Source organism: Solanum tuberosum, unplaced genomic scaffold, assembly GCF_000226075.1.
Source record: "Solanum tuberosum cultivar DM 1-3 516 R44 unplaced genomic scaffold, SolTub_3.0 scf00149, whole genome shotgun sequence".
In the NCBI taxonomy this organism is placed as follows: Eukaryota; Viridiplantae; Streptophyta; class Magnoliopsida; order Solanales; family Solanaceae; genus Solanum; species Solanum tuberosum.
The window spans coordinates 1,291,152-1,313,942 of NW_006239072.1; the positions used below are offsets into that span (position 1 = coordinate 1,291,152).

At 33.6% G+C, this 22,791-nt stretch overlaps 4 protein-coding genes across 5 annotated transcripts; 1 reads left to right on the top strand and 3 right to left on the bottom strand.

Moving 5' to 3' along the window:
• Nucleotides 1–4,874: 4,874 nt before the first annotated feature.
• LOC102601955 (caffeic acid 3-O-methyltransferase 1-like) lies at nt 4,875–7,270 on the top strand. The gene is made up of 4 exons (XM_006352562.2): nt 4,875–5,412; nt 5,778–6,088; nt 6,315–6,379; nt 6,754–7,270. Exons 1-4 carry the CDS (start codon nt 4,994–4,996, stop codon nt 7,048–7,050), a joined length of 1,092 nt encoding a protein of 363 aa, XP_006352624.1. The 5' UTR covers nt 4,875–4,993; the 3' UTR covers nt 7,051–7,270.
• Nucleotides 7,271–9,706: 2,436 nt separating this feature from the next.
• Nucleotides 9,707–11,854, bottom strand: LOC102602283 (protein CURVATURE THYLAKOID 1B, chloroplastic). Its single transcript, XM_006352563.2, has 6 exons — nt 11,459–11,854; nt 10,742–10,869; nt 10,558–10,644; nt 10,391–10,453; nt 10,097–10,134; nt 9,707–9,988 (listed from the first exon to the last, which is right to left on the bottom strand). The coding sequence occupies exons 1-6, from the start codon at nt 11,625–11,627 to the stop codon at nt 9,931–9,933; spliced, it is 543 nt and encodes a 180-aa protein (XP_006352625.1). The 5' UTR covers nt 11,628–11,854; the 3' UTR covers nt 9,707–9,930.
• Nucleotides 11,855–13,188: 1,334 nt separating this feature from the next.
• On the bottom strand, nt 13,189–14,837 carry LOC102602617 (protein YLS9). Of its 2 annotated transcripts, XM_006352564.2 has the most exons (4): nt 14,740–14,837; nt 14,548–14,646; nt 13,951–14,442; nt 13,210–13,610 (listed from the first exon to the last, which is right to left on the bottom strand). In XM_006352564.2, the coding sequence occupies exons 3-4, from the start codon at nt 14,362–14,364 to the stop codon at nt 13,338–13,340; spliced, it is 687 nt and encodes a 228-aa protein (XP_006352626.1). In that variant the 5' UTR covers nt 14,365–14,442; nt 14,548–14,646; nt 14,740–14,837; the 3' UTR covers nt 13,210–13,337. The 2 variants fall into 2 exon arrangements, with proteins under 2 accessions (XP_006352627.1, XP_006352626.1); XM_006352565.2 differs by lacking the exon at nt 14,740–14,837 and having other exon boundaries at nt 13,189–13,610; nt 14,548–14,733.
• A 639-nt stretch (nt 14,838–15,476) lies between these two features.
• On the bottom strand, nt 15,477–22,212 carry LOC102603187 (two-component response regulator-like APRR5). The gene is made up of 8 exons (XM_006352566.2): nt 21,824–22,212; nt 20,213–20,374; nt 20,000–20,130; nt 19,766–19,909; nt 19,223–19,325; nt 18,742–19,144; nt 16,441–17,158; nt 15,477–15,944 (listed from the first exon to the last, which is right to left on the bottom strand). Exons 1-8 carry the CDS (start codon nt 21,957–21,959, stop codon nt 15,819–15,821), a joined length of 1,923 nt encoding a protein of 640 aa, XP_006352628.1. The 5' UTR covers nt 21,960–22,212; the 3' UTR covers nt 15,477–15,818.
• Nucleotides 22,213–22,791: the final 579 nt, after the last annotated feature.

Genomic DNA, 22,791 nt, shown 5'->3' on the forward strand with positions numbered 1-22,791 from the left:
TTACAAATCGTAATCTCAACCACAAACATGGTTGGACTCAATTGGAAACCGAGTTGAGTGGATTAACTCGCTCAGTTATAGGAGAAAAGGTAACAAAAGTGCTGCCACGTAATCAAATGTGGGGCCATATGGATGACGTGGAATGTCGGGAAGAGCGCGTGTTGGCTACTTTATTAGGAAGTTCGTGAGATCCAAATTTTGTCACTAGAGAAATTGTGGTTGCACAAGACGCCACTTGGCGACTGCTTTTTTGAAAAAAATTTAGTTCACGAATCTTCTTTGAGTGTCTATATCCTTTTATTTTTTTTATAAATAAAAAAATAAAAAATGAAATCCAAACGCCTAGGGAATTGTTTTTTTCCTCCAAGAAAACATAAGTGAACACCTGCATCTTGATGACAGATTATTTCCTAAATGTTACCGTAGTGAAGAAGAAATAATAGAGAAACTATGTATAATAGTAACAATTATGCGCGTATCATACTATATATCATGTATTAGGATATGCGTATATCATACTGTATCAGAATATAAATAAAGTAGATTCATGAATATACTCATATACACATGGTATATAAGAATTCAGATATAAAGATAGACATTTGGAGAGAAAATTTGTAAAGGTATTTGGATAAAACCTTTAGAAGAGCGATTTGTTTTTGAAATTGTACAATTATTTTAACGGGTTTAGTTCTAGCATATGAAATACTAATCTTTTAGCATGAAATATGAATATAGTTACGTTATACTATCGGGTGCCAATTTCGTTAACTTAGATTATTTTATGAGCCCATTTAGTGAGCTAAGTTACCATATGATGCCATTAATTAACTTTCCAAAATAAAATGGAATAGAATCCAACATAATTGGGCCAGACCTCAGCGAATATGGGCTAACAATTGCATATGACCTTACTTTATGAGAAGAATGAAGCTCCTTTTTATCATGTTTTGCCTTATTTTAAAGTGGTTTTTAATTTCTGCTGGTGGTCTTTAATTTTTGTATCCCGTTACTTATTTTGTAATAATGCACCATTCTCTCAAAAATATGAATATGAATATGCCTCTGACGATAGGAGTTACATATTGTCAGGGATTAATACAATTCAAATAGGCATTGATGGATTGAGATACATTGTGCACTCCTAAACTTACTCATCTTAGCAATTTAGAATAAGGTTGCAGTGTCTAAAACTTGCTGGGAACTAGAAGGATCACCGTTGGATATGTTGTATTCATTTATACTACATTTAGGATATTTCTTTTTATAGAAATGAGAGTCCCACAACAAATACTTACTATGTGGCTTCAAATGCATGGAAGAATACTTATTTTTGCCATCAATTCGGTGTAAAAAGTCATTGAGCATGTTATTATCGTGCAACCTAATTTGATAAAATTTATTATAAATTCAAGTATAAAAAAGAAGAAGTATAAAATACAAAGTGGAGGAGCAGTTGAATTTTCAAAGTCATGTTAGGTTATATAAAGTTTTGATGATTGACAAAGTGACATGAAATGGGTAAGTTGGGATAACTTAAAGACTTGAGAACATATACCTTAAGAGGCTTGTGAGTTATTAAGAATTAGAGTTCACAATTTTTTATGTTACATATGTTTGTAATCTCTGGTTGAAAGGCTCATTATGGTTAAATAAAGTTGTGGTTAAATGTTGTAGATGTACATGTTGTGATTTTTACATCTTTTGTGAGCCGGATATTTTTACAGAAAATTAATGTGTTCTTTATTTAGTGTTTTTACTATTTTGTTGAAGCACATTAGCCAAGATACTAGTTAGTTATGGGACAATAAGTAGCGTGAGGAAGTTTCTCTTGTGGAATTTGGTTTAGAATTAAAAAAAGATTAGCATTAATAGGATTATTTAGAGTGACAAGAGAGAATCATTCAAAATGGTAAACATCACTTACTTACGGAGCTAAAAAAAAAACCTTACGTAGGTATCTTTCCATCTAGAAAGTGATTGAAAAACAAATCTAGTAATGTTAGGTGCAACAACTTTAAATCATCACAAAGAAAAAGTGGACTGAAAAAGAATAATATAAAGGAAGTTTCATGATTTGGTTGAGAAGAATATATATATTTATTTTATTTTTTATTTTGTTATACCAAACAAAGATTTAAATTTAGTTATTTAAAAAAAAAGGAAAAGTGTCTAGTTGAAGACTCTTTCTTGCAAATTTCAACAATAACTTATTAAGGTAAAAAAATAACACACATGAAATTGAAATGTATCTTCATATGTCATCACTAAATAGAAGTGGTTGGTTAGTAATACATTCATCTCTTGCAACAAATATTTGTCCAATTATAGTAAATTAATATGTAGTCAAATTTCAGCAGTAACTTATCAAAGGAAAAAAAAATCTATCACACATTCAATGTATCTTCATATATAATGTGATCATATTATCCGTGAACATATTAAAAAATATAATAAAGAAATAAAATTTGTAAATATCGATATTGTACTTTAGGTAGATTATGACATTGTTTGTATTCACAATTTATTTTTCACAATTTTAATAAAGTAATGACGAGTAAATTAATAGAATTTAAAGAGGATACAATAGGAATTTGTATATCTATTATTAAAAGTCAAGAGAGAAAACAAACTTTATGTATTTAATTATCTTTGAGTCAATTAACTAATTGTATGTTAATATGATGGTTTGGTGAAGAAAACATATTATAGTATATTACATGAGGAAAATATGAAGAAAATGCTTGACGATTGTCTTGTTCAGTAAAGCAGCCAGCAAACCAACTAATTTCCCACATGTTAAGTGGCCTACTCTCCACTTATTTTAGTGGACCTTGTGCTTCACTGACTTTTTTTAAAAATTATATTATTCTTTTACCAAAAAGTAAACACAAAAAAATAGTTAAAAAACAAAAAAGATAATAACTATACATACCACCAACTCACATATACAGGAAGCAACAGTGCACAATGGAAGAAGGAAAAGGTGCGACCCACTACTACTTCGTTCAGTCAAGAACGTGAGATAAAAAATTGGGCAAATTACAGAAATCACATACTTTTAAGGTAAAATTACAATCTATTTCTTAAAAGTTTATAATTACAGAAAATTTTCAAACGGATACAATAATATAAGCGTTGATACATTAATTTGATGAGCGAGATACAATAATATAAGCGCTGATACATTTATCTGATGCACGAGATACAATAATATAAGTGTTGATACATTAATCTGATGCGCGAGATACAATAATATAAGCTCTGATACACTAATCTGATGCGCGAAAATGAGGGATTTTGGAGATTTGTAAAACTTATAGGGGATAATGATAATAAGTAAACTAAAAGGTGGGATTTCTGTAATTTATTGTAAAAAATAATATTACTAGTAATTAACACTTTCAAAATTAATTTTTTAAAATTGAATAAGGTTTAAAATACATTTCTTAAACAAAAATAACTACTTCAAAGTTTTAGCTTTCATAAAATGTAAAATTAATTAGTAACCTGAAAAATAAGTGCAATTCTATGAAAAAAATTCTTAGATGTTCAAAATTTGTTTAAATTTTTAAAGGTCATACTCCTTTCGTCCACTTTTATTTGTTATGTTGCACTTTTCGAAAGTCAATTTGATTAATTTTCCGAGTTAAATTAGATTACATTAATTTGATATTTTAAACAAAAAAAAAACAGATATTCAAAAACTATATGAAAAGTACTATAAATTGCATTTTTTAAATTATCAATATGATAAAAAATACATCGTAAATTGTTAGTCAAAGTTTTTATAGTTTGACTCTAAAAAGGAAAATTATGACAATTAAAAGTGGACGGAGGTAGTATTAATTATTGGGGTAAAATGAGAAAAAATTAATAATTCTATCTTTATTTAGTAAGTGATCAAATAATATGAGACAAATATTTTTAATAAGATATCCATCTTAATTATATATGCATATTTAGCAAAAAAAAATCAACAAAGTCGTGTCACGTGACACCCCTTAGGCCTTACTAGATCCGCCGCTGCTAAGAATCTGTGTCAAGCATCAAATTGCAGCTTAAGTGCTAACGTGTGAATCAAGTTGATAACAGGCCATTTCAAAATCAAAGGTGGGTTTTGCTAAGATATTTGAGGATAGTTCTTAATTTTTCACGTTTTTCTTATTTCGAGGTTTGTATTTGGTAGTTGTCACTGATTGTGGAGTGTATTTCAAGCTTTTTCCTTTTTTTCAAAAGGTGATTGTGTGTCTAGCTTTTTGCCCTAAAGGCTGAAATTCACATCGGAAGAGCTAAACCCGAGAAGGGACACTTATGTTTTTATGTTTTTTGTAATGGAGGAGTTTAGTATGGGACCGAGGGAGCGATATATACTTCATCTATCTCCATTTATATGATTAAATTTCTTTTTAATCAGTAACAAAAAGAATAACACACACATATATATATATATATAATAACAATTTAAGCTTTAAAATAAAAACAGAAAGAGTACTCAACATTTGAATAAAAGAACTATTGAATTTAGGTGAACCACTACTAGAAAGAAAAAAAAAATTAGCTATATAATTTATCCATCCATAAATAGATCCTAGATAAATTTTCTTATAATCCGTCCACTAATTTATAACTAAATGAGATTAGCATAAAAAAAAATTGTTAACTACAAAATTTTATGTGTCATTAATTTCTCTTTGTTTTTTTAAGTGGGGTATACTTTCGCCTTTGCATATGGCTACCAATAGAATGCCACTACGCAATTGAAAAAAAACGAATGAATGGCAGACACATTAATAATTCAACCAATATTCCCACCAAGAAATCAATGATGACCAATCTTTGACAAAAACAACAATTCTTGGTTTGATACTTATAAAAGGGTACTCTAACCCCATTATACATCATCTTGAGGCCTAACAAAACACTCCAAAAAAATAAAATTACATTAACTCTTAGCTCATATTTCTTGTTCATCTCTAAGGTTTTTTCAGCCATGGGATCCACAGCAAATATCCAGTTACCAACACAATCCGAAGACGAAGAGCGTAATTGCACGTACGCCATGCAACTACTCTCATCGTCAGTGCTTCCCTTCGTGTTGCACTCAGCGATTCAGTTGGATGTTTTTGAGATACTCGCAAAAGATAAAGCCACTAAACTATCTGCTTTAGAAATTGTGTCTCACATGCCTAACTGTAAGAACTCTGATGCCGCTACCATGCTAGACCGGATGCTTTATGTCCTAGCTAGTTATTCTTTACTCAATTGCTCTGTTGTTGAGGAGGGAAATGGGGTGACGGAAAGGCGCTATGGTCTGTCAGAAGTGGGGAAATTTTTTGTACGTGATGAAGATGGTGCATCCATGGGACCATTGTTGGCTTTGCTTCAAGATAAAGTATTCATTAACAGCTGGTCGGTTTTGTCTTTCTACTGCAGCAATCTTACCTTTTTTTATCACAAGACTCTTAAATTTCAACCAAATTTTTATCATGTCAATTGTATGTGGTCCATCCTAGTATAACCAAACAAATTCAGTATATATTAGAGCTTTTGTGTCGAACCATCCAGTATCCAAAACTCACTAGGCCGACTAATTCAAATCCATGATGCATAGGGCCTATTACAGAGTGAATGGCTCCATTTCCTAGCTCGAATTGGAGATTTCTAATTAAGTGTGAAGTGGTCTAGATGGTTGGGAATTAATTGCTTCCAGATGAGACTGAGGCGTAATTATAGTTGTTGTATTTCTGACTCAATCTATTTAATTTAAATTACAGGTTTGAACTAAAAGATGCAGTACTTGAAGGTGGAGTTCCATTTGACAGGGTGCATGGTGTACATGCATTTGAATATCCAAAATTGGACCCAAAGTTCAATGATGTTTTCAACAAGGCAATGATCAACCACACAACTGTTGTCATGAAAAAAATACTTGAAAATTACAAAGGTTTTGAGAATCTCAAAACTTTGGTTGATGTTGGAGGTGGTCTCGGAGTTAATCTCAAGATGATTACATCTAAATATCCCACAATTAAGGGCACTAATTTTGATTTGCCTCATGTTGTTCAACATGCACCTTCCTATACTGGTACCTTAATTCCTAATTCTTGTTTTATTGTTCTTTGATACTTTGGTTCAATGTTAGATTTATATTACAAACCAATGGGTCGTTTAGTTTGCAAATAAGTTATACAAAGATTATAATACGAGGTTTAAATAATGACGAGATTATTTAATCGATAGATTTTCTAAAATGGTAGAGCTCTGTCAATTCCTCCTAACATGAACTGAATTTGTAATGATAAATATTGCAGGGGTGGATCATGTTGGGGGGGATATGTTTGAAAGTGTTCCACAAGGAGATGCTATTTTTATGAAGGTAATGTCCAAATCTTTAGCAGAGGCAGTATTTATGTACCGTGCATATATTTGGCTTACATGTCAAAAGTTTTCTTTAATTTCTTAGATTTCATGTTCAGTCAAACACCTTCAAGAAACTTTATCATGTACCTCACATAACCAATGCAAGTTATGTAAGGCTTCTTTTTGTTTCACAAATTAGCGGACCCAAATCCAAATACTTTTGGGATCACAAACTTTGGGTTGACCAATTTGTGAAATAAAAAAGAAGTCTCGTACAATTTGTGTCAGCTAGAACTTAACTACTTGCATAGTCTTGCATTCCCTGTTCTTCACCAATGGTATCTATAACCTGTGATTAACAAGGACATTCTGGTGTTTATTGATGAAAAGTGGATCCTTCATGACTGGAGTGATGGTCACTGCCTCAAATTGCTGAAGAACTGCCATAAGGCTCTACCGGACAACGGAAAGGTGATTGTTGTGGAGGCCAATCTGCCAGTGAAACCTGATACTGATACCACAGTTGTTGGAGTTTCACAATGTGATTTGATCATGATGGCTCAGAATCCGGGAGGCAAAGAGCGTTCTGAACAGGAGTTTCGGGCATTGGCAAGTGAAGCTGGATTCAAAGGCGTTAACCTAATATGTTGTGTCTGTAATTTTTGGGTCATGGAATTTTACAAGTAGATTTCCACAACCTACTTGGCTCTTATGATTATGTATTTTTATGGCACTCTGGGACTGGAATTTGTAACTTAGCCCAGCTTGAATGTTTGACATTGATTCCTAATAATATTTATATTACTACTTGTTTGTTTCTGTAGTTTGAGAGGATATCATTGTAACGTTTGTCCAAATTTCATTGATATCCTAGTATTCCTAATAAGTAATATTTATATATTCCTCAGTTCCATTTGATGTGATACCTTCATTTTTAGTTCGTTTAACACTTTTTTTTTGTATTTGGAAAAAGAAATGCCATGATATGTTTAAGACCACGAATACTAAAAATCTTATTATTTCTTCTTAAACTTTGTGCCTGAAACACGTACTTCACTTAAAATGAAATGGATGGAGTAATGGTATAGAAAGTCTCCACATCCACATACAGGCAGTTGGGACTAAAATGGCAACTTACTCTAGTATGATTAAAGTTTTTATGACGGTTATTTCTGGACTGATCGCGTCCAATCCGAACCTGTCAATTATACTAATTCATACGGTGCTGTCTAATCAGTAAAGGTTTGGTTTATAGTTAAGAAGCATTACAAGAACAGAGGAAGTATGATCAAAGAAAAGTTTTTCTTATATTTTTGTTTGAAAGGGTAACTTACGCTTTTCTTATATTTTTTTTAAAAGGGTAACTTAGTAGTTTTTCTTATATCTGCCAACCATCATATAAAGACTTATTGAAGACACAATTCAGTAAATAAGAGTGTGCTATCTCAAACCATTAAGACATTTAGCTGAGATGATCGCAAAATTCAACATGGTATTAGAGTAAGCAGAGGTCCTATGTTTGAGTCTCCCACTAACTATTATCAAAATATTATCAAAAAGAATTTGCTTTGCCAATGAAAAAGAAAAAGACATGCACATGAGGGGTATATGAAAGACATAAGTTAGTAAACGCTTTAAAGACATAATTTGTTCTCCACACTCCTGGGGAAGGAGAAGCTAAATGAATATATCTACGAGTTAATGGTGTTTCTTGTTCATAGTTTTGTGGCAGACACTCCAACTAATTCCAATAAACTTATGCGTTCACAATGCAATTGTGTTTTGGCTCAAGAACAATATGGAAACAGGATTACATGGTTGCTGCAGAATTTTGCATTTAGCTAGTACTGTTTTGCTGCCAATTCAGGAGAGAACATGCAGAAACATGATTTGGATTTACAAGTTTGTTTTTCTGTTTGGTAAACAAATTGATAGAAGATTTATGATTATGTATATGGGTTCTAGATTCTGAGGTGGATGTGTGGGCATAATAGAAAATAAGATTAGGAATCAAGATATCCGAGAAACAGTGAGAGTGGCTTCCTTGGTGGCGGTGGACAAGATGAGGGAAGCAATGTTGAGATGGTTTTGGCTTATGAAGAGAAGTATATATGTCATAGTGAGGAGGTGTGAGAGGTTGACAATGGTGGGTGTTTAGAGAGGTAGAGGTTGACCGAAGAAATATTGGGGGAGGTGATTAGAAAGGACATGACGCATCTTGAGATTACTGAGGACATGACCTTAGATAAGAGGGTTTGGAGGTCGCAGATTAGAATAGAAAGTTAGTTGGTAGTTGAGCATTCTCTTTCTTCCCTGTGGGATAGGCTAGGTGGTCGTATCTCCTACTTTCTTACCAATAGTATTAACACTATTCTCGTAGGTTCTTGTTCTTCGATTGTTGTTACCACCTGTGTTTCTTGTGGTTCAGTATCACATTATTTCGTTGTTGTTACTACTCTTTTTTTTTCATGTATGCTATTTACTGTTGTCCATGTCACATTATTTCATTATTGTTACTACTTTCATTTTCATATTTCCTTTTTCAAACTGCTTTGAGATGCTTTAGGAAACCACCGCTCTCTCTACGAGATACGAGTAAGGTCTAGGTACACTCTACCCTACCCTACCCTACCCAAACCACATTTGTGGGATTACACTGATATATTGTTGTTGTTGGGTTCTAGATTCTAATCTTTTTAAGTTACTGGGAGTAATTTGTACAGATTCAATTAACTTTAGAAACAAACATAGAGTTTGAGCCAAAGTTACTGGGTTCAGCCGAGCCCGTAGTCAACAATCTCCCTGCTAGGATGAGGCATTGCCTCATAACAATTTGAATGTATAGCTATTGACCAGTGTTATTGAAGGCGAAAAGCGCAAAAAAGCTCTAAGGTCCATGGGGGCATGAAGCGCAAAGCGCAAATAAAGCGTGGGCTTTAATGAAAAAAGGCGCAAAGGGAGAAAAAAAATACAAATATATAAGTTTAGTTCAAGACTAATAATTATAAACATGAATGACAAATATATGACCAATGAAATCAATTTTTTTTTATTATAAAGTGAAATATCAATTGTTTAGTGTCAATTCTTCATAAGAGGCCCATTGGCAAGGAAAAGTTTGTCTTAGAACCTTGATGACGACACTGAAGCGCACATAAAGCGAGGCGAAGCGCTCAACATGTTTTTGAGCCTTGCTTCAGGGCTTAAGCGCGCTTAAAGCGCGCCTTTGATAACACTGCTATTGACTAAATAACCATAGTAACGTGTTTTATTGTCCAAGTTCTTTTAAGCCATTGAATTACCAAAGATATGGATTTACTTGAAAGCATTGATATACATTAACTTCCAACTGCTAATGAAAACATATTGAAGGTGAGGAAATGAAAAGACAATATACAGATAAGCACATAATATAGACATAGTTCAGTTGGATTTTATTCTGTTAGAATAAAAAGATAGCAAAAGAACGAAGCAGAGTTTACATTTTGAAGAGCAAAGCTGCAAGATTGCTCAACTGAAATCTATTTTGATCATGTCTCTGCAGCAGCATCGGGACTCTGTTTCCGTTTAGCTGCTCCCAAGAATATCCTTGTACAATTCCTTGATCTTTACTATCAAAGCTTCTCTGTTAGCAGCAAAAGGTAATAAGAAGAGAGGTAAGGTAGGATGAACACAAAGGAATGATTAATAAACTTAGCTTCCACTAGTTCATATACAAAGAAACGGAAATTACCTGTCGGGTTTGAAGATCAAGTTCTTGTAGGCAAACCACTGCAAAGGAAGGGAAGATCCCCCAAAAACGTGTAAATGAGTTCAAGATAACATGGTGATCGATTATATAGTTCAAAGCTTAACCAAAGAAGCATTGATGAAATCTGATGCTAATGCCTATGCAATATGGTTCAAAGAAAGGATTTAACTTAAGTGTAACGTTTATTTTTTACCCTATCAGTGTAATTATTGGTTATAGAGCATTCAGGTTACAACATACAGAGTAGTGGCTAAGAGTGAAAATATTTCAACTTACACCGGTGTAACCAATTCCTACAAGCTCAAGAACACCAGGAATCAAAGGAAGCCTGTCAATTGCCTGCCACAATTAAGCAAGTCCCTTTGTCAAGTTTGTTATAGTTTGCAACACCTGAACTAAAATGGAACTAAAAAAAGTGCTAAGTTAGCAATTAGTAGCAGTACCGAGATCACTCCAGTGGAGCTCCAAAGCAGAATAAATGCAGCAACACCCAATGAACTGACTGCGTACTTATCATCAACTTTGTCCCACTAAAAGAAGAAATCAGATAGGTATCAATATTCAAGGGGGAGAAAATCAAGAAACAAGTAAAGCTGAAAAAGCTAGTAGTACGTATTATGTCCTTACAACTTCTTGAATTTTTTGGACAAGCTCTGATGGTAGCTCAGTGGTTGCCGTTTCTCCTGTGGCCTCTGCTGTGGCAACTTCTCCAGTTGATGTAGCCATTGCGGCCACATTCCTTGCAATCTTTCTACCTGCATCACAGCACATCAACATCAAGGAAATTACAAAGGTATGAAAGAATTTGAACATCCAACGTAAAACCTTAAGGCAATGAGTGAGTGGAGTAGCCAACATTCACTAGCAAAAGACACTATTAACTTTTTAGTATAAACTACAAGTTACTTCCTCCAATCTAATTTATACATTCTTTCTGAATGCTTGATCCAGTCTGTTTCTTTACGACTTTTACAATTTCAAACTAACTTTTGTTATAAATTGTCCTATAATACAACATAAACAAAACATTTTAAACTATGTTTTCAATGGAGCAGCCCATACAACAGAGAAGCTACTTCGTTATTATAGGATTGGAAGATCCTCCGTCTACTCTATTGCATAGCAGGTAATTGAACTAGCACTCTCTTCCTGGTCTATCAGATTAACTAGTTTTAAGATAATTGACTGTCTACTATCTATGTCATGCCTTGGCCAGTGAATATTATTTGCAAATCAATGTTCGTTTTACAATTTTCTCCATCATTTCAACTTTAAGAAGAAATGGTTCAACATAACCTTTTACAATTTGAATTAAAAAAAATCTCGTGTTATAATGTTACTTACAGTAAGCAGTGGTTCTGGCAGCACGGCTTTGAACGGCCGGCGGCGGTGGAAGGGTGGGTAGTGTCACACATTGCGACGATGCCACGGCAGCGGACTGACGAGTTGTCTTGCCGTCGACGAGGGTCGATGAAGAAGAGAGAGAAAGTGAAGGGGAAGTTGTAGAGGCCATTTGCTTCTCACTTAATTGAAAATCAAAAACTCCCGAAAAAAAATAATAGTAAACAAGATTTCTTTTCCTGATGAGTACCAAATAAATGGCTAATTTTTTAATTTTAAGAAGAAAATATTACGTATATTTTTTCTGAAAAATTAAAATTTGGGATATTTTGAAAAATATTTATTGTCAATAGTGAAATGTAAGATTTCTTGGAGCTCTCAAAAGTATTAAGAACCACCCATTTATGCCTTTGTGGGATGAACCCTATCATCATCTGCTTTGGATAGGGAATTTATGGTGCTATTTCATTGGACATTTGGGTTTTCTTAAATGTACTTGTTTGATATTATTTCTATTTAGATATCTTTTTAAAAAAAAATGAGATTTTGCTTAATTACGAAACATAGTTTGTACGCTTAATAATAGTGAATGTGTATTAGTGTCTATACAATATCTATGTAATAGAATATGACCTAATTCATGTGCATAATAAATTAATAATAGTGAACTACACTATGTTCGTGTACATAACAAGTGTATTCGCATGTATATAATATTTTTGTAGCAATATATTGTATTCACAAGCATAATAATAATAAAATACATTGTATTTATATGTATGATAAGTATATCTACACATATATAGTATTGAAAAAACTACATAATTAGTCATACTTCACTACTATATATACTATAATTATCTATACTTTTAAAATATTAGGTATATTACTACTAATTAAAAGTTTCTTACGTATCTTACACTTAGAAACATGTATTTTTGCTACCAAATACACAAAAATAAGGAGAGCCGAGCGAGATTGAGGAGGAAGGCGAGCGAAATTCGTATGTATCCCATATACATGAGAATCACATTAGAACACACTAGACACATGTATCTATATGTGTCTGAAGTGATTCAGATGTATCTGATATGTATCTCACCTAAGAGCAGATATGCCGACATCTTTCCACGTTCAAGCAGCTAATCAGTAAACGACTTCTCCGTCACTTGTTCTTATTCTTAAACCCTTCGTGCCCCATAGCTGTCGTAGTTAGATATCAAAGTTCTCCCTCTTAATGATAATTACTTTCCTAGGGCGGTTGTGACCTAACGGTTGTCCAGTAAGAAAGGCTACTTCACTAATCTTCTTCACCATAGGAGGTGATACGAGAAAGGTGTTAAGACCCAAAGAACTGTTGACTATTGAAGATGCTAAAGTACTACCCCAAATCATTTTGGCGAGCAAGATGAAAGAAAGGAGAGTGAAATTTGCCATCTATTTTCTGTTATAAATAGAAGAGCCACGAGGCAACAACATCTATCTTTTAAAGTAAGAATTTGAATTTGAATTCAATCTTTAAGATTTTAATATTGAACCTATTATATTTTTAAAATTATAAATTTACACCTACTAATTGTTACAATTTTACTTATAAAAATAACTAAATTCATGAATCAAAATAATGAATTCACAAGTGTTCCCTAAACATTTCAAGCATAATAAACTTTTAAAAAAGAAGTAGACTTAAAGAAAAGCTCACTTTAATTTGTAAAAAGAAGAAGAAGAGGCACTAATTGAAATTTTGCTTACAAATTAAAGGGTGGCTGGAATGAGAACATACAACTATGATTACAACATTGTAACTTTAGATATAAGAAGAAACAAATCTCCAAGTTCATAGTACACACTTAAGTCTCTTTTATTCTCAAAAAAAAAAACTTCATAAATCAAGTTGACAATCTGGAGAACCAAGCAAAGGAACTTGACCCATAAATCCCTTTTTGTACCCAACCAACATGTCACATTTGACATAAACTTGATAGTGTTTAGTCTTTACAATTCCAGCTTTATATCTCATTTTCCCCATAAGAACTAGTCTCAATCCCACAACTCCATAAACTTCATCTATCAGTAATCCATTTGCTACTTCCACCGACACAGGTACCGATGCACCTCTTATCAACGGCGATAATATCACTGTGCTTTTTGTTTTCTGAAATTAAATACGTCCAAAATTAACTCATGGTTCTGTGCGAGCCTTGGCTGGGGATTTATTCACGGTATATATATACACAATGATTATATGCAAATATACAATAATTATACCGGTTAAAAGTTGTATTCCCTCTTCGTGATACTTCTTGAATTTCGAGATTCAAACAATTGTACTACTTTTTACAAGTAGTTTTTCAAATATGTGAATTAAGAGCCAAAATTAATCTATTTGGCTCTTGAAATTCGAACGGTGCTATATGAATTGAGACAGAGAAAGTAAAGTTTTATTTACTTTCGTAAATTTTGTATCAAGAATGGATGGAGTATGTGAATTTTACCTGAAATAAAGGTGGAAGCACCACTGGAGGTGTAATTGCTTGACCCTTGTAGTAAACAATAGCTGAAAATTGGCCATAATCCAATCTAACTCTCCTATTTGGATTTCTTGCCAACACTGTGAATTGCATGGTGGTTGACATATAAGGAGGGGATGTTACATTTAAATCATATATGGCAGCACCAACTAGACTAAAATTTGGCTTGTGGGGTCTATAAACTAGCCATAATATGAGCACAACAAGGCCAGCCAAGATGACTAAAATTAACAAGAAAGTGCACAAAGTTTTGGCTGGACTTCTTGTAGGTGATGATGGATATTTTCTTGGATCATTAATAGAGGATGGTAAAGGAGAAGGTTTTTGAGGATAACCAACACTTTCATTTTGAATCTTTTGTTGGTCATAATCACTCATTTTGTCTTAATTAATTTTCTCTACAAATTAATTAGTTCCACTTAGAACTTGCTTGATGCTTCTTAAGTCGATGTTGACCTGTATATAAGTTTTACATATCGAAAAAGAAAGTAAATTTTCCCAATTAATATAAGCACTAACTAGTAACTAGTAGAAGAAGATTTTATAAAAAAAAAAACTCACCTCAAAATTTCTTCTAGCTAATCTTGTATACTTGTCTTAATTTTCTTTTCTTTTGCTCCAAACATTAAGTCATTTGTGCTTTTTTAAGTCGATGTTGACCTGTTATATAAAGTTAGATACATGAAAAGAAAAAGAAAAAGACCTCATTAATGTAACCACAAGAAAAGAAAGAAAACTATAAGAGAGGCTTACATGAACAATAAAATGATCAAGTGTAATTAAAACCAACAAGTAGATTTAACAAAGTGTTTGAATTGTTAATTGAGTGATAGTGGTGAGAAAAGGTGGAATAAAAAGATAGAATCTATGAAAGAAAAAAAAGAAGGGAATTAGGTTCTCTCTTTGCTAGTTGTTTTCAATGCAAATTCTTTTGTTTTTTGTTACTTTAGCTTAGGAAGAAGATTCTTGGCTAGTAGCTGCCGACTAATATGTAATTTTGTGGCATGTGTAACGGTGGAGTCTTATGATGTGATGACACCTAGAAAATGGAATTTCTATACATTTGTCACCATTTTTGCTACTTAGTTTCATGACATTTGGTTTTGGAGTTGCCGTGGACCAATTTGATAGTTTGCTGGTATATCTAGACATTTCAATTTAGTTGAGGATCATTTTTTAAGTTAAAGTGTTCAATGATACAACAGAGACAAGTTCATTTGTCTAAATGTGCATACTCAAAGTTAATGTATTAACTTGCTAGCTACAACCAAATATGAATTTTTGTTCATGGATTATGCCTTTATTGGAACAATAACAATAATAACATATACTTAATTTAATTTCATATGTAAAATTTTAAGAGAATGGAGTGTTTCCAAATCTTTCTCCTACCTTTGTGAAATAGAGAGGTAGTTTCCGACAGAGCTCAGTAGAGATTTTTTTTTTATGTATATTTGAAATGGTAAATATTGTATTAAAAACATGAAGAATTTTCCTTTAAATATTCTTGTGCAACTATATATATACATAATAGACAAATCAAATGAATTCTCAAGTTGCTTGCCCAAACTACAAATACTTGCAAAGTTCACCATTAAACGTTTCAAACTCTCTCAAATGCAAGACAAATTTCACCTACTAAGCTAAGTACATAATAAACCAATAACTAAATAAAAATTGAAACATCTTGGGTTGCAACTATCATCAATCCCCTAATTCTCAGGCTTACAAGACATACACACATAACACAACACACAAAAACTACAAACCTGTATATCTATCTTAATGGCTATGCTACATTAATTTGCCTAAAAAGTAAAAACTATTTTTTCTCATTGATGGACTATTGGCATTTCGTCTTTGTCCTTGGGCTGAGTTCCGTTTTGTGGCTGACGAACAAACTGTCCTTTCACTCGTGGTCGCTGCTCTGCAAGTCTTTTCCTGCTTTCGTATCGAACCTGTGCAAAAATGATATCAGTATAATGAAGGACAAAAAGAAGATACTTAACTAAATGTTGGCTACTTCTGAATAGTTTTGTAGTTATGTCTACTATTTGATCATTCAAGCATATGAAAGGTCAAAAACCAATAGTAATGGCATTCGTTTCCACTAAACTACCTAGAATATAGAGAGTAGTTAATGCTGTACTCATTTAAAATTGATGCAATATATCTAAGTTGAGTAATGGCACTAGCAACGACAACAACAACATACCCAATGTGGTCTCATAAGTGAGGACTGGGGAGTGTGGGGTACCTAGACCTTACTTCTACCTTTGTGGGGTAGAGAGACTGTTTGCAATAGACCTCAGGTCCAGAAAACGGTTTGAAGAAAATAATAAAGGCAGAAAAGTATTGGCAGGAAAAAAGTAAAGATGACCAAAGTAAAAGAAACAGTAGTAGTAATAGAATTGAAGAATAAGATAATGGCACTAGCACTAAGGTTATATATACCTTTTTCTCATAGCACCTATCCTTCCGTTTTAACCGAAACTTCATGAGCGCTGCTTCCCTTTGGCTGGTGCTGTGATTCTCTGATCTTGTCTTATCATTGTAATTCACACTCTCAGAAACAGGAGCTCTCTCTGGACTTGCAACTGGAAAGGAACTTTCTACAGCTTCATCAGAAATACTTCCACAATGAGAGCTACTGAGCTTATTTTTCACGCCACTTCCCAAATCACTAGATTCACAAATTGCAGTATCATATCTTGCCTTTTCAACTGTTACTAAATTTCTGTTATCTTCTTCTTCCGCATTATCCTCAGAGTGAACTGTAGTATCATCAAATGGTTGTTTGTAATGCTCCATATTTTGACCTTCGGAAGTTGAATAAGTCAAAGAACTTGTTGGAAGTGTAGACTGTGATTGAGGGCTGTGTACTTGTTGAGAACCTGATTGTGTATTGTACACTGAAGCATTTATGTGAATGTCACTGGCAGCCATACTTCCAAACCTTACCTTGTCAACTGGAATGAAGCTTACTTGGTTGCCCGATAGTGAAACTTTACAATTTCCCGGTTGGCGCATAACCAGAGCTGTTTCGTTTTCCTGACTCTCAGTCAATGAAGCATCATGCTGCCAAGTAGAGGCACTAGAGCCTTCCTTCAATGGAGCTGAATTGCTACTCAATCCAGAGAAAAGAGGTTGCACCGTCATCTTATTTTCATATCTGACATAAAAGAAGGTTTAGTCAATTTTCAGATAGCATCTGGAAACTAATTTAAGCAGTTAAGGTATTTCGTAAGATAGTTTAGGCAGATAAATTACTATATAATCTCAATTGTTCACACTGCAAGGTACTGCTGTACTAGTGTTCATATATAGGTATAATATACTCACGTCTTTTCACAGAGAAGACGTGCAGAGAAACACATTCGATTGGACTTGTAACTAGAGGGAGGGAGACCATCAAGGATATGAGAAGCCTTGGTAATATTTCAAAAAAAGATTATCAGCCTGAAAGCAATAAATAACTAAACTAGCAAATAAGGGCATCCTGAGTCTTCTTTTTTCGTGACAAGGTAAGATAATTTCATTAAAACTGTGACGTTGTAAGTAGAAGGCATCATTACACACTCTAAGTCACCTTTCATTACACTCAAAACAGTAAAGGTGAATTTTCCAATCTTGATCTTTTGGGGTTTCAACTTAAAAGTGCTAATAAAGAAAGATGAGTAGCTAGGTTTAACGTGAATACAAACAGTTATACTTTGACTTGGTTTAGTATATCTTAAATATAAGAATTTAATAGAGGTTCTTACCATATATCACAACAAGATAATAATATTCAGCCTCAAAATATTTCCTGGACAAAAAATTACTACACTTTTACAGCATATATCTGGTTGTCCCTTGTGTTAGTTTTGTACAATAATTTCTTCCTTCATGCTATCGATAAAATTAATAACCTATCACGATATACAAGCATTACATGCATTCACTATGGTTGAGTAGTTAGTAAACTCCTTAAGAGATACCCATCCAAATCTTCAAATTTTCCTGGGCAGTGGTTTGGTCATTAATTAGAGCTAGAAACAAAAACACACACATAAAGGCCTTCAAATTTGAATATACTGCACATTCTTCATAAATTTGATACTTTCTAGATGTTGATTTCTGAAATAGCCACGAATAGAGTCAGGGATGAGCAACAGAAAGGAACAACGCCTACCATATAGCTTCCTAAATGGATGTCTTCTACTAGTTTTCTCCCTACTGTATAATATGCATGAACGGCCCTGCCACAAGTATTGCATCACAACTGTCATAGAGAAATTGCTACTACCATAAGCTATGTAGTGTGACTAATTCATGAAGAGAATAAAGAATTTAAACTTAATTGGTTCAACCTTTAAATTTTTACAATTGAATTCATTGCACTACTGAATTTATGGTTTCATAAATTAATAATTGTTGAAATTTTAGTAATTTTTCAAATGTTTATTTACACTCTTATGTCAAAATACTGGGTTAAAAGTGAACCCAGTAAAACAGGCTGCATCCCCTGATAAAGAATTGTCACAAATCTCAACTTGCTGCAACAGCAGTATGCAGTAGTTGAAATGTGGCTACTCACTCTATTTACACTTTTTTGTGTTTAAAGAGAACAAATACTACTATCCTACAGAGACAATGATACAATTTTGGGGCACTCTTCCCGATGGAGAACTGTTCCTTCATATTTGAGGAATCCGCTAAGCAAAGAGGACAATTCAACAATAGAATGCCAAAGAACAGAAATGCAAAACTCACTTAGAAAAGGCGGATGCTTTTGAATGACTTATCATGTTCTGCTCCCACGACGCTTCATCGTTTAAGCAACTGGGATTAAAGGTTCTCAAAGAAAGATCCAGCCTGGAAGCGAGATTTGATTTTTCTCTACTGTCATGAGAATGGCCGTCACTGTGAGCCAAGTAATTTTCAAAATTCCCCATCAAGTCAATAGCTTCAGCAGTATTAGGAGCAGAATAGAGTTCATTCAACTGGCAATCAACTTCATCAGTAGTACACGTATTTGCACTAAAACATCCATGCTGCACTTCATCAGCCGTAACCCTTGGTTCAGCACAAAGAGTGGCATCTTCTGAACCAATAGCAACTGAGCTGTCAGGTGTAGTGCCGGAAGAAGTTCCCATTCCAGAGTTTGTCATGTTTTCTACATATGATAGTTTGTCAGTTCAAATCTTAGACATATAACTCCAAAATTTGATAGAAGAAGGATAGCTCGCCATACCTAGTGGTTTACTTTCTGGCATAAATGATCTTTCAACACATTCTTCATGTCTTCCATCGTTGCACATATTTGAATCATCTTTATGTCTAGTATCTGTAACGCCCTGCATATTTGGCATACACACACTATCAGCTAACAAGAAAGGCATGGGACAAGAGTTATGCACAGCAGTTGGCAAAATATGTCATCTCTATGTAAACCCGATGAAACCAGTCTAATCTAAAAATACTGGTTTCATAATGCATCATTATCATAAATTTTGGAAAGTATATTACTTGTCAAACTTAAATGACATAAATCAACAATCCGCAGAAAAACTGAAGGCACTTGATGGCATGGAGTGCAAAAGAAGATCAGAATTTTATCTCACTTAGTCAATTTATTTTCTTGAAAAAAGATGACCTTTAACAAAAAATAGCTTAAAGTTGGCATATAAAATTACATATAGATAATCAATCATGTTACATCAAAATCTATGAAGTGCAAAATGATGGAGCTCATACATCTCAGTCAAATGAGGTTAACACAGAAGATATCACTTACTTGTGACTGGCAACCTTTGCCATTTCCTCGATGAACAAAAGCCAGATTATCGCTAGAATAGTTACTTGCTGTGTCATTCTCAGAAGCTGCTACAATTTTCTGGTTTTCAACAACTTCATTCCGAGGATGGCTCCTAGCACTTTGCTGATCATTCAAGAGAAACAAAATAATTTGTGTTAATTCAATTGGTTAAATTTGATAACCATTTACAAATGTTTTCTTTTCTTTACATACCGTTTTTCTTCTCCAAACATGCTGCCACAAGTTCCTCAGCTCATTTTTCCTTAAAGGCTTAATGAGAAAGTCGGAAGCTCCTTTAACCATGCATTTCAAGACTGTGCTAATGGAATCTTTGGAGGACATCACTGCATAATAAATAGGCATATTAAGCATTACGATCCCTGTGAATATTACATTAAAATAAGTGCTGAGATCAAGAAAACATACTTATAACAGGTATGTTTTTGCACAAGTCATGCTCCACAATTAAAGTAAGCAGTGCATATCCGGATATTGATGGCAGCTCAACCTCAGTCAATACAAGGTCTATGTTATGAGGCCTTTCCTTAAGTGTCTCCCATGCCTTCAAACCATCAGGAACAGCAGCAACTGTTTTGTCAAACAACTTATTATTTCTTTGGTACCAAAAAACAAAAAACAACTTATTATTTCTTTGGTACCAAAAAACTAAGTGTAAAAAATTTACAAGATGCTATGTACACACTCATGCCACAAGAATTGCCAGTGTGCTGAAACATAAAGTTAATACATGCCTCTCAGGCAACCAATTACAAAGCGCACAAAGAAAGGGCTGGATGTTGGGTTGGTAAAATGTGGTAGATTAAGTCTTCATTAGTCAACAATCAAATATGAAGGTTAAGTAATACTCTTGAGCCCCACCATGATATCAGTCAATGAAATTCATGGCAGGATGGAATTTAACAGATACATTACATCCGTCCATATTCTTTTAAGGGGTGGTGCAGGGTGGGGGGCATCAGCGAATGCAGAATCATAGTCTAGGAGGAATACATGGAGTTATAATACCACTAGAAATCTCCAGGTGCAGGATGAGCGTGATATTATATCCTCCATGCTATAACCTGAAGATAAGAGGACAAGTAAAAGAAAGGATTGTATTCTCAGTAACTGAAAGGCTCATGCTGAAAATGGTTCTACAGACGACAAACTATAGAAGACACGGGCAGGCTAAAAGTCTAAACAAAATCCTAGGTATCCATTCCCAAAACAAGGGGAAAAAAGGACACAAAAATATATTTTCCTTACAAATAAAGAAACATTTCTATTTCAAATCTGCTTGATATCCAAACACACTACAATCACTGTCCAAGTCTTAGGTAGAAGATCAGATAATCCAACCCAAATGTTAAGGTAGTAAGCTCAATCTGAGACTTACCAATTTTATGTATTTTTGGTGATTTATGTAGTAAATATTTTGAATACCTCTATGTATAAGGGACACTATATAGCACTCAAACACCATCCTTAACATGACTTGGAGCTAACACAAAGAATCTTGGAAGTAGATTTTGAAAATCTAATCTTCAAATATTTTCAAGTAACCAAAAACAAGCTTCCATCACAAAACTTCAAAATGCATGTCAAAGCACAACTTCATAAACTCATTTTTTCAAGTTTCAAACTTCAAAATCTATAGCTAAACGGGAGCTTAGTATCAAGTTATCAACCCCAGAACCTTAATGTAATGAGTGCAGTCGCTCAAGACTAAAGGTGGCTTTTGTTTAAACTTTTTTGAAGACATCTTCATACCAAAATAATAATAAATAAAAAACAAAAATGAGTATATTAAAAACAAAGAGAAAGTTTATATTAACTATTTTCAAGAAGTTTTTGCTCAAAAATCTGTTCTTTTGGACTATTTCAAAAGAAGAACTCAACAACTAACAGATCACTTGCGTGTGTTCAAAAGAAGAACCCCTTTTTAAGTTGCACAAAGTTTTGTTGCTGAATTATCAAGAATAATGGAAACAAATGAACATTAAAGGAGCAATAGTGTTGAAACCGCATATGACCAACCTCTATAACCACATTTACGAAGCAGAGCAGCAATAATCTGACGAGTGCAATCATCAGCTTCAACCAATAAAACCCTAAGCACCATTTTTGGCAAACATTCACCATGTCCTTCACCTGCCATCACTGCTTCACCCATTTTACACCACCAAATCCAATATTTGTCAAAAACTGCAACCCCTTTTGGTTTTCTTGAAGAAAAAATATCTTTAACACCCCGCCTAAAACTAATGGACAGATGTGAATGAAGGGGTTTTTGTAAAAACTGAGTCTTGATTCTTGGCCGTGGAAATTGGGTAAAGATTATTTGAGGGATGTAAATCTAAAGACGGGTCATCATTGGTTAGTGGATGAGTTGTCTCCATTTTGGTCCACAAATTTGATTTTCCATAGAATCATTTTCTTCAAAATCGTGGTGTTAAAGCCTTCTCAAACGACCCTACTAATATCAGATATTTTCAATGACCATTGCCACGTTTCTGTGGGTAGATACTACAAATTTCACTTGGCCACAAATAATTTTACCTCTTATTTTTCCCTTTCATCATTCCACTATCGGAAACCGTCAATCTACTTTATAAAAATAATGATAAAAAATTAGATAAATTAAGTCTTATTTGTATTTAACTACTAAAATCAAATTGAATATATTTTTGTTATAAAATTTAATATTGAAATGGGGTTGTATCATGAATAAGTTTTTAACCCGTTTTAATTTGTCTTATTGATGGATTAATTGAAGTGATATATATTCAAGATGAGGTGCCTTAGTGTATGTAATTTGCGGATGTCATAATACTGATTGATGAGATATGTAATATTAGGTTGAAAGTGTGGAGACCAAACTCTGAAATCTAAGAGGTTCAAGTTGAGCAGGATCAATATAGAATATTTGGAGTGCGAATTTATATAGTGATGCATGAGTTAAACGTAGAAGTGAGGCTTGACACACAACCTATCCCCAAGAAAGA

Coding starts and splice junctions, on each gene's coding strand:
- LOC102602283 (XM_006352563.2), bottom strand. CDS start 11,627: ATGGCCTCTACAACTTCCCCTTCACTTTCTCTCTCTTCTTCATCGACC. Junction 10,135..10,390: donor TAGGAATTGGTTACACCGGT/GTAAGTTGAAAT, acceptor CTTCCTTTGCAG/TGGTTTGCCTACAAGAACTT. Junction 9,989..10,096: donor TTGATCTTCAAACCCGACAG/GTAATTTCCGTT, acceptor TGCTGCTAACAG/AGAAGCTTTGATAGTAAAGA.
- LOC102601955 (XM_006352562.2), top strand. CDS start 4,994: ATGGGATCCACAGCAAATATCCAGTTACCAACACAATCCGAAGACGAA. Junction 5,413..5,777: donor AAAGTATTCATTAACAGCTG/GTCGGTTTTGTC, acceptor TTTAAATTACAG/GTTTGAACTAAAAGATGCAG. Junction 6,089..6,314: donor ACATGCACCTTCCTATACTG/GTACCTTAATTC, acceptor TAAATATTGCAG/GGGTGGATCATGTTGGGGGG.
- LOC102603187 (XM_006352566.2), bottom strand. CDS start 21,959: ATGGGTGAAGCAGTGATGGCAGGTGAAGGACATGGTGAATGTTTGCCA. Junction 17,159..18,741: donor AAAGCATCCGCCTTTTCTAA/GTGAGTTTTGCA, acceptor CTTTTATGTCAG/ATATGAAAATAAGATGACGG. Junction 15,945..16,440: donor ATAGGTGCTATGAGAAAAAG/GTATATATAACC, acceptor ATTTTTGCACAG/GTTCGATACGAAAGCAGGAA.
- LOC102602617 (XM_006352565.2), bottom strand. CDS start 14,364: ATGAGTGATTATGACCAACAAAAGATTCAAAATGAAAGTGTTGGTTAT. Junction 13,611..13,950: donor TGCTTCCACCTTTATTTCAG/GTAAAATTCACA, acceptor ATTTAATTTCAG/AAAACAAAAAGCACAGTGAT.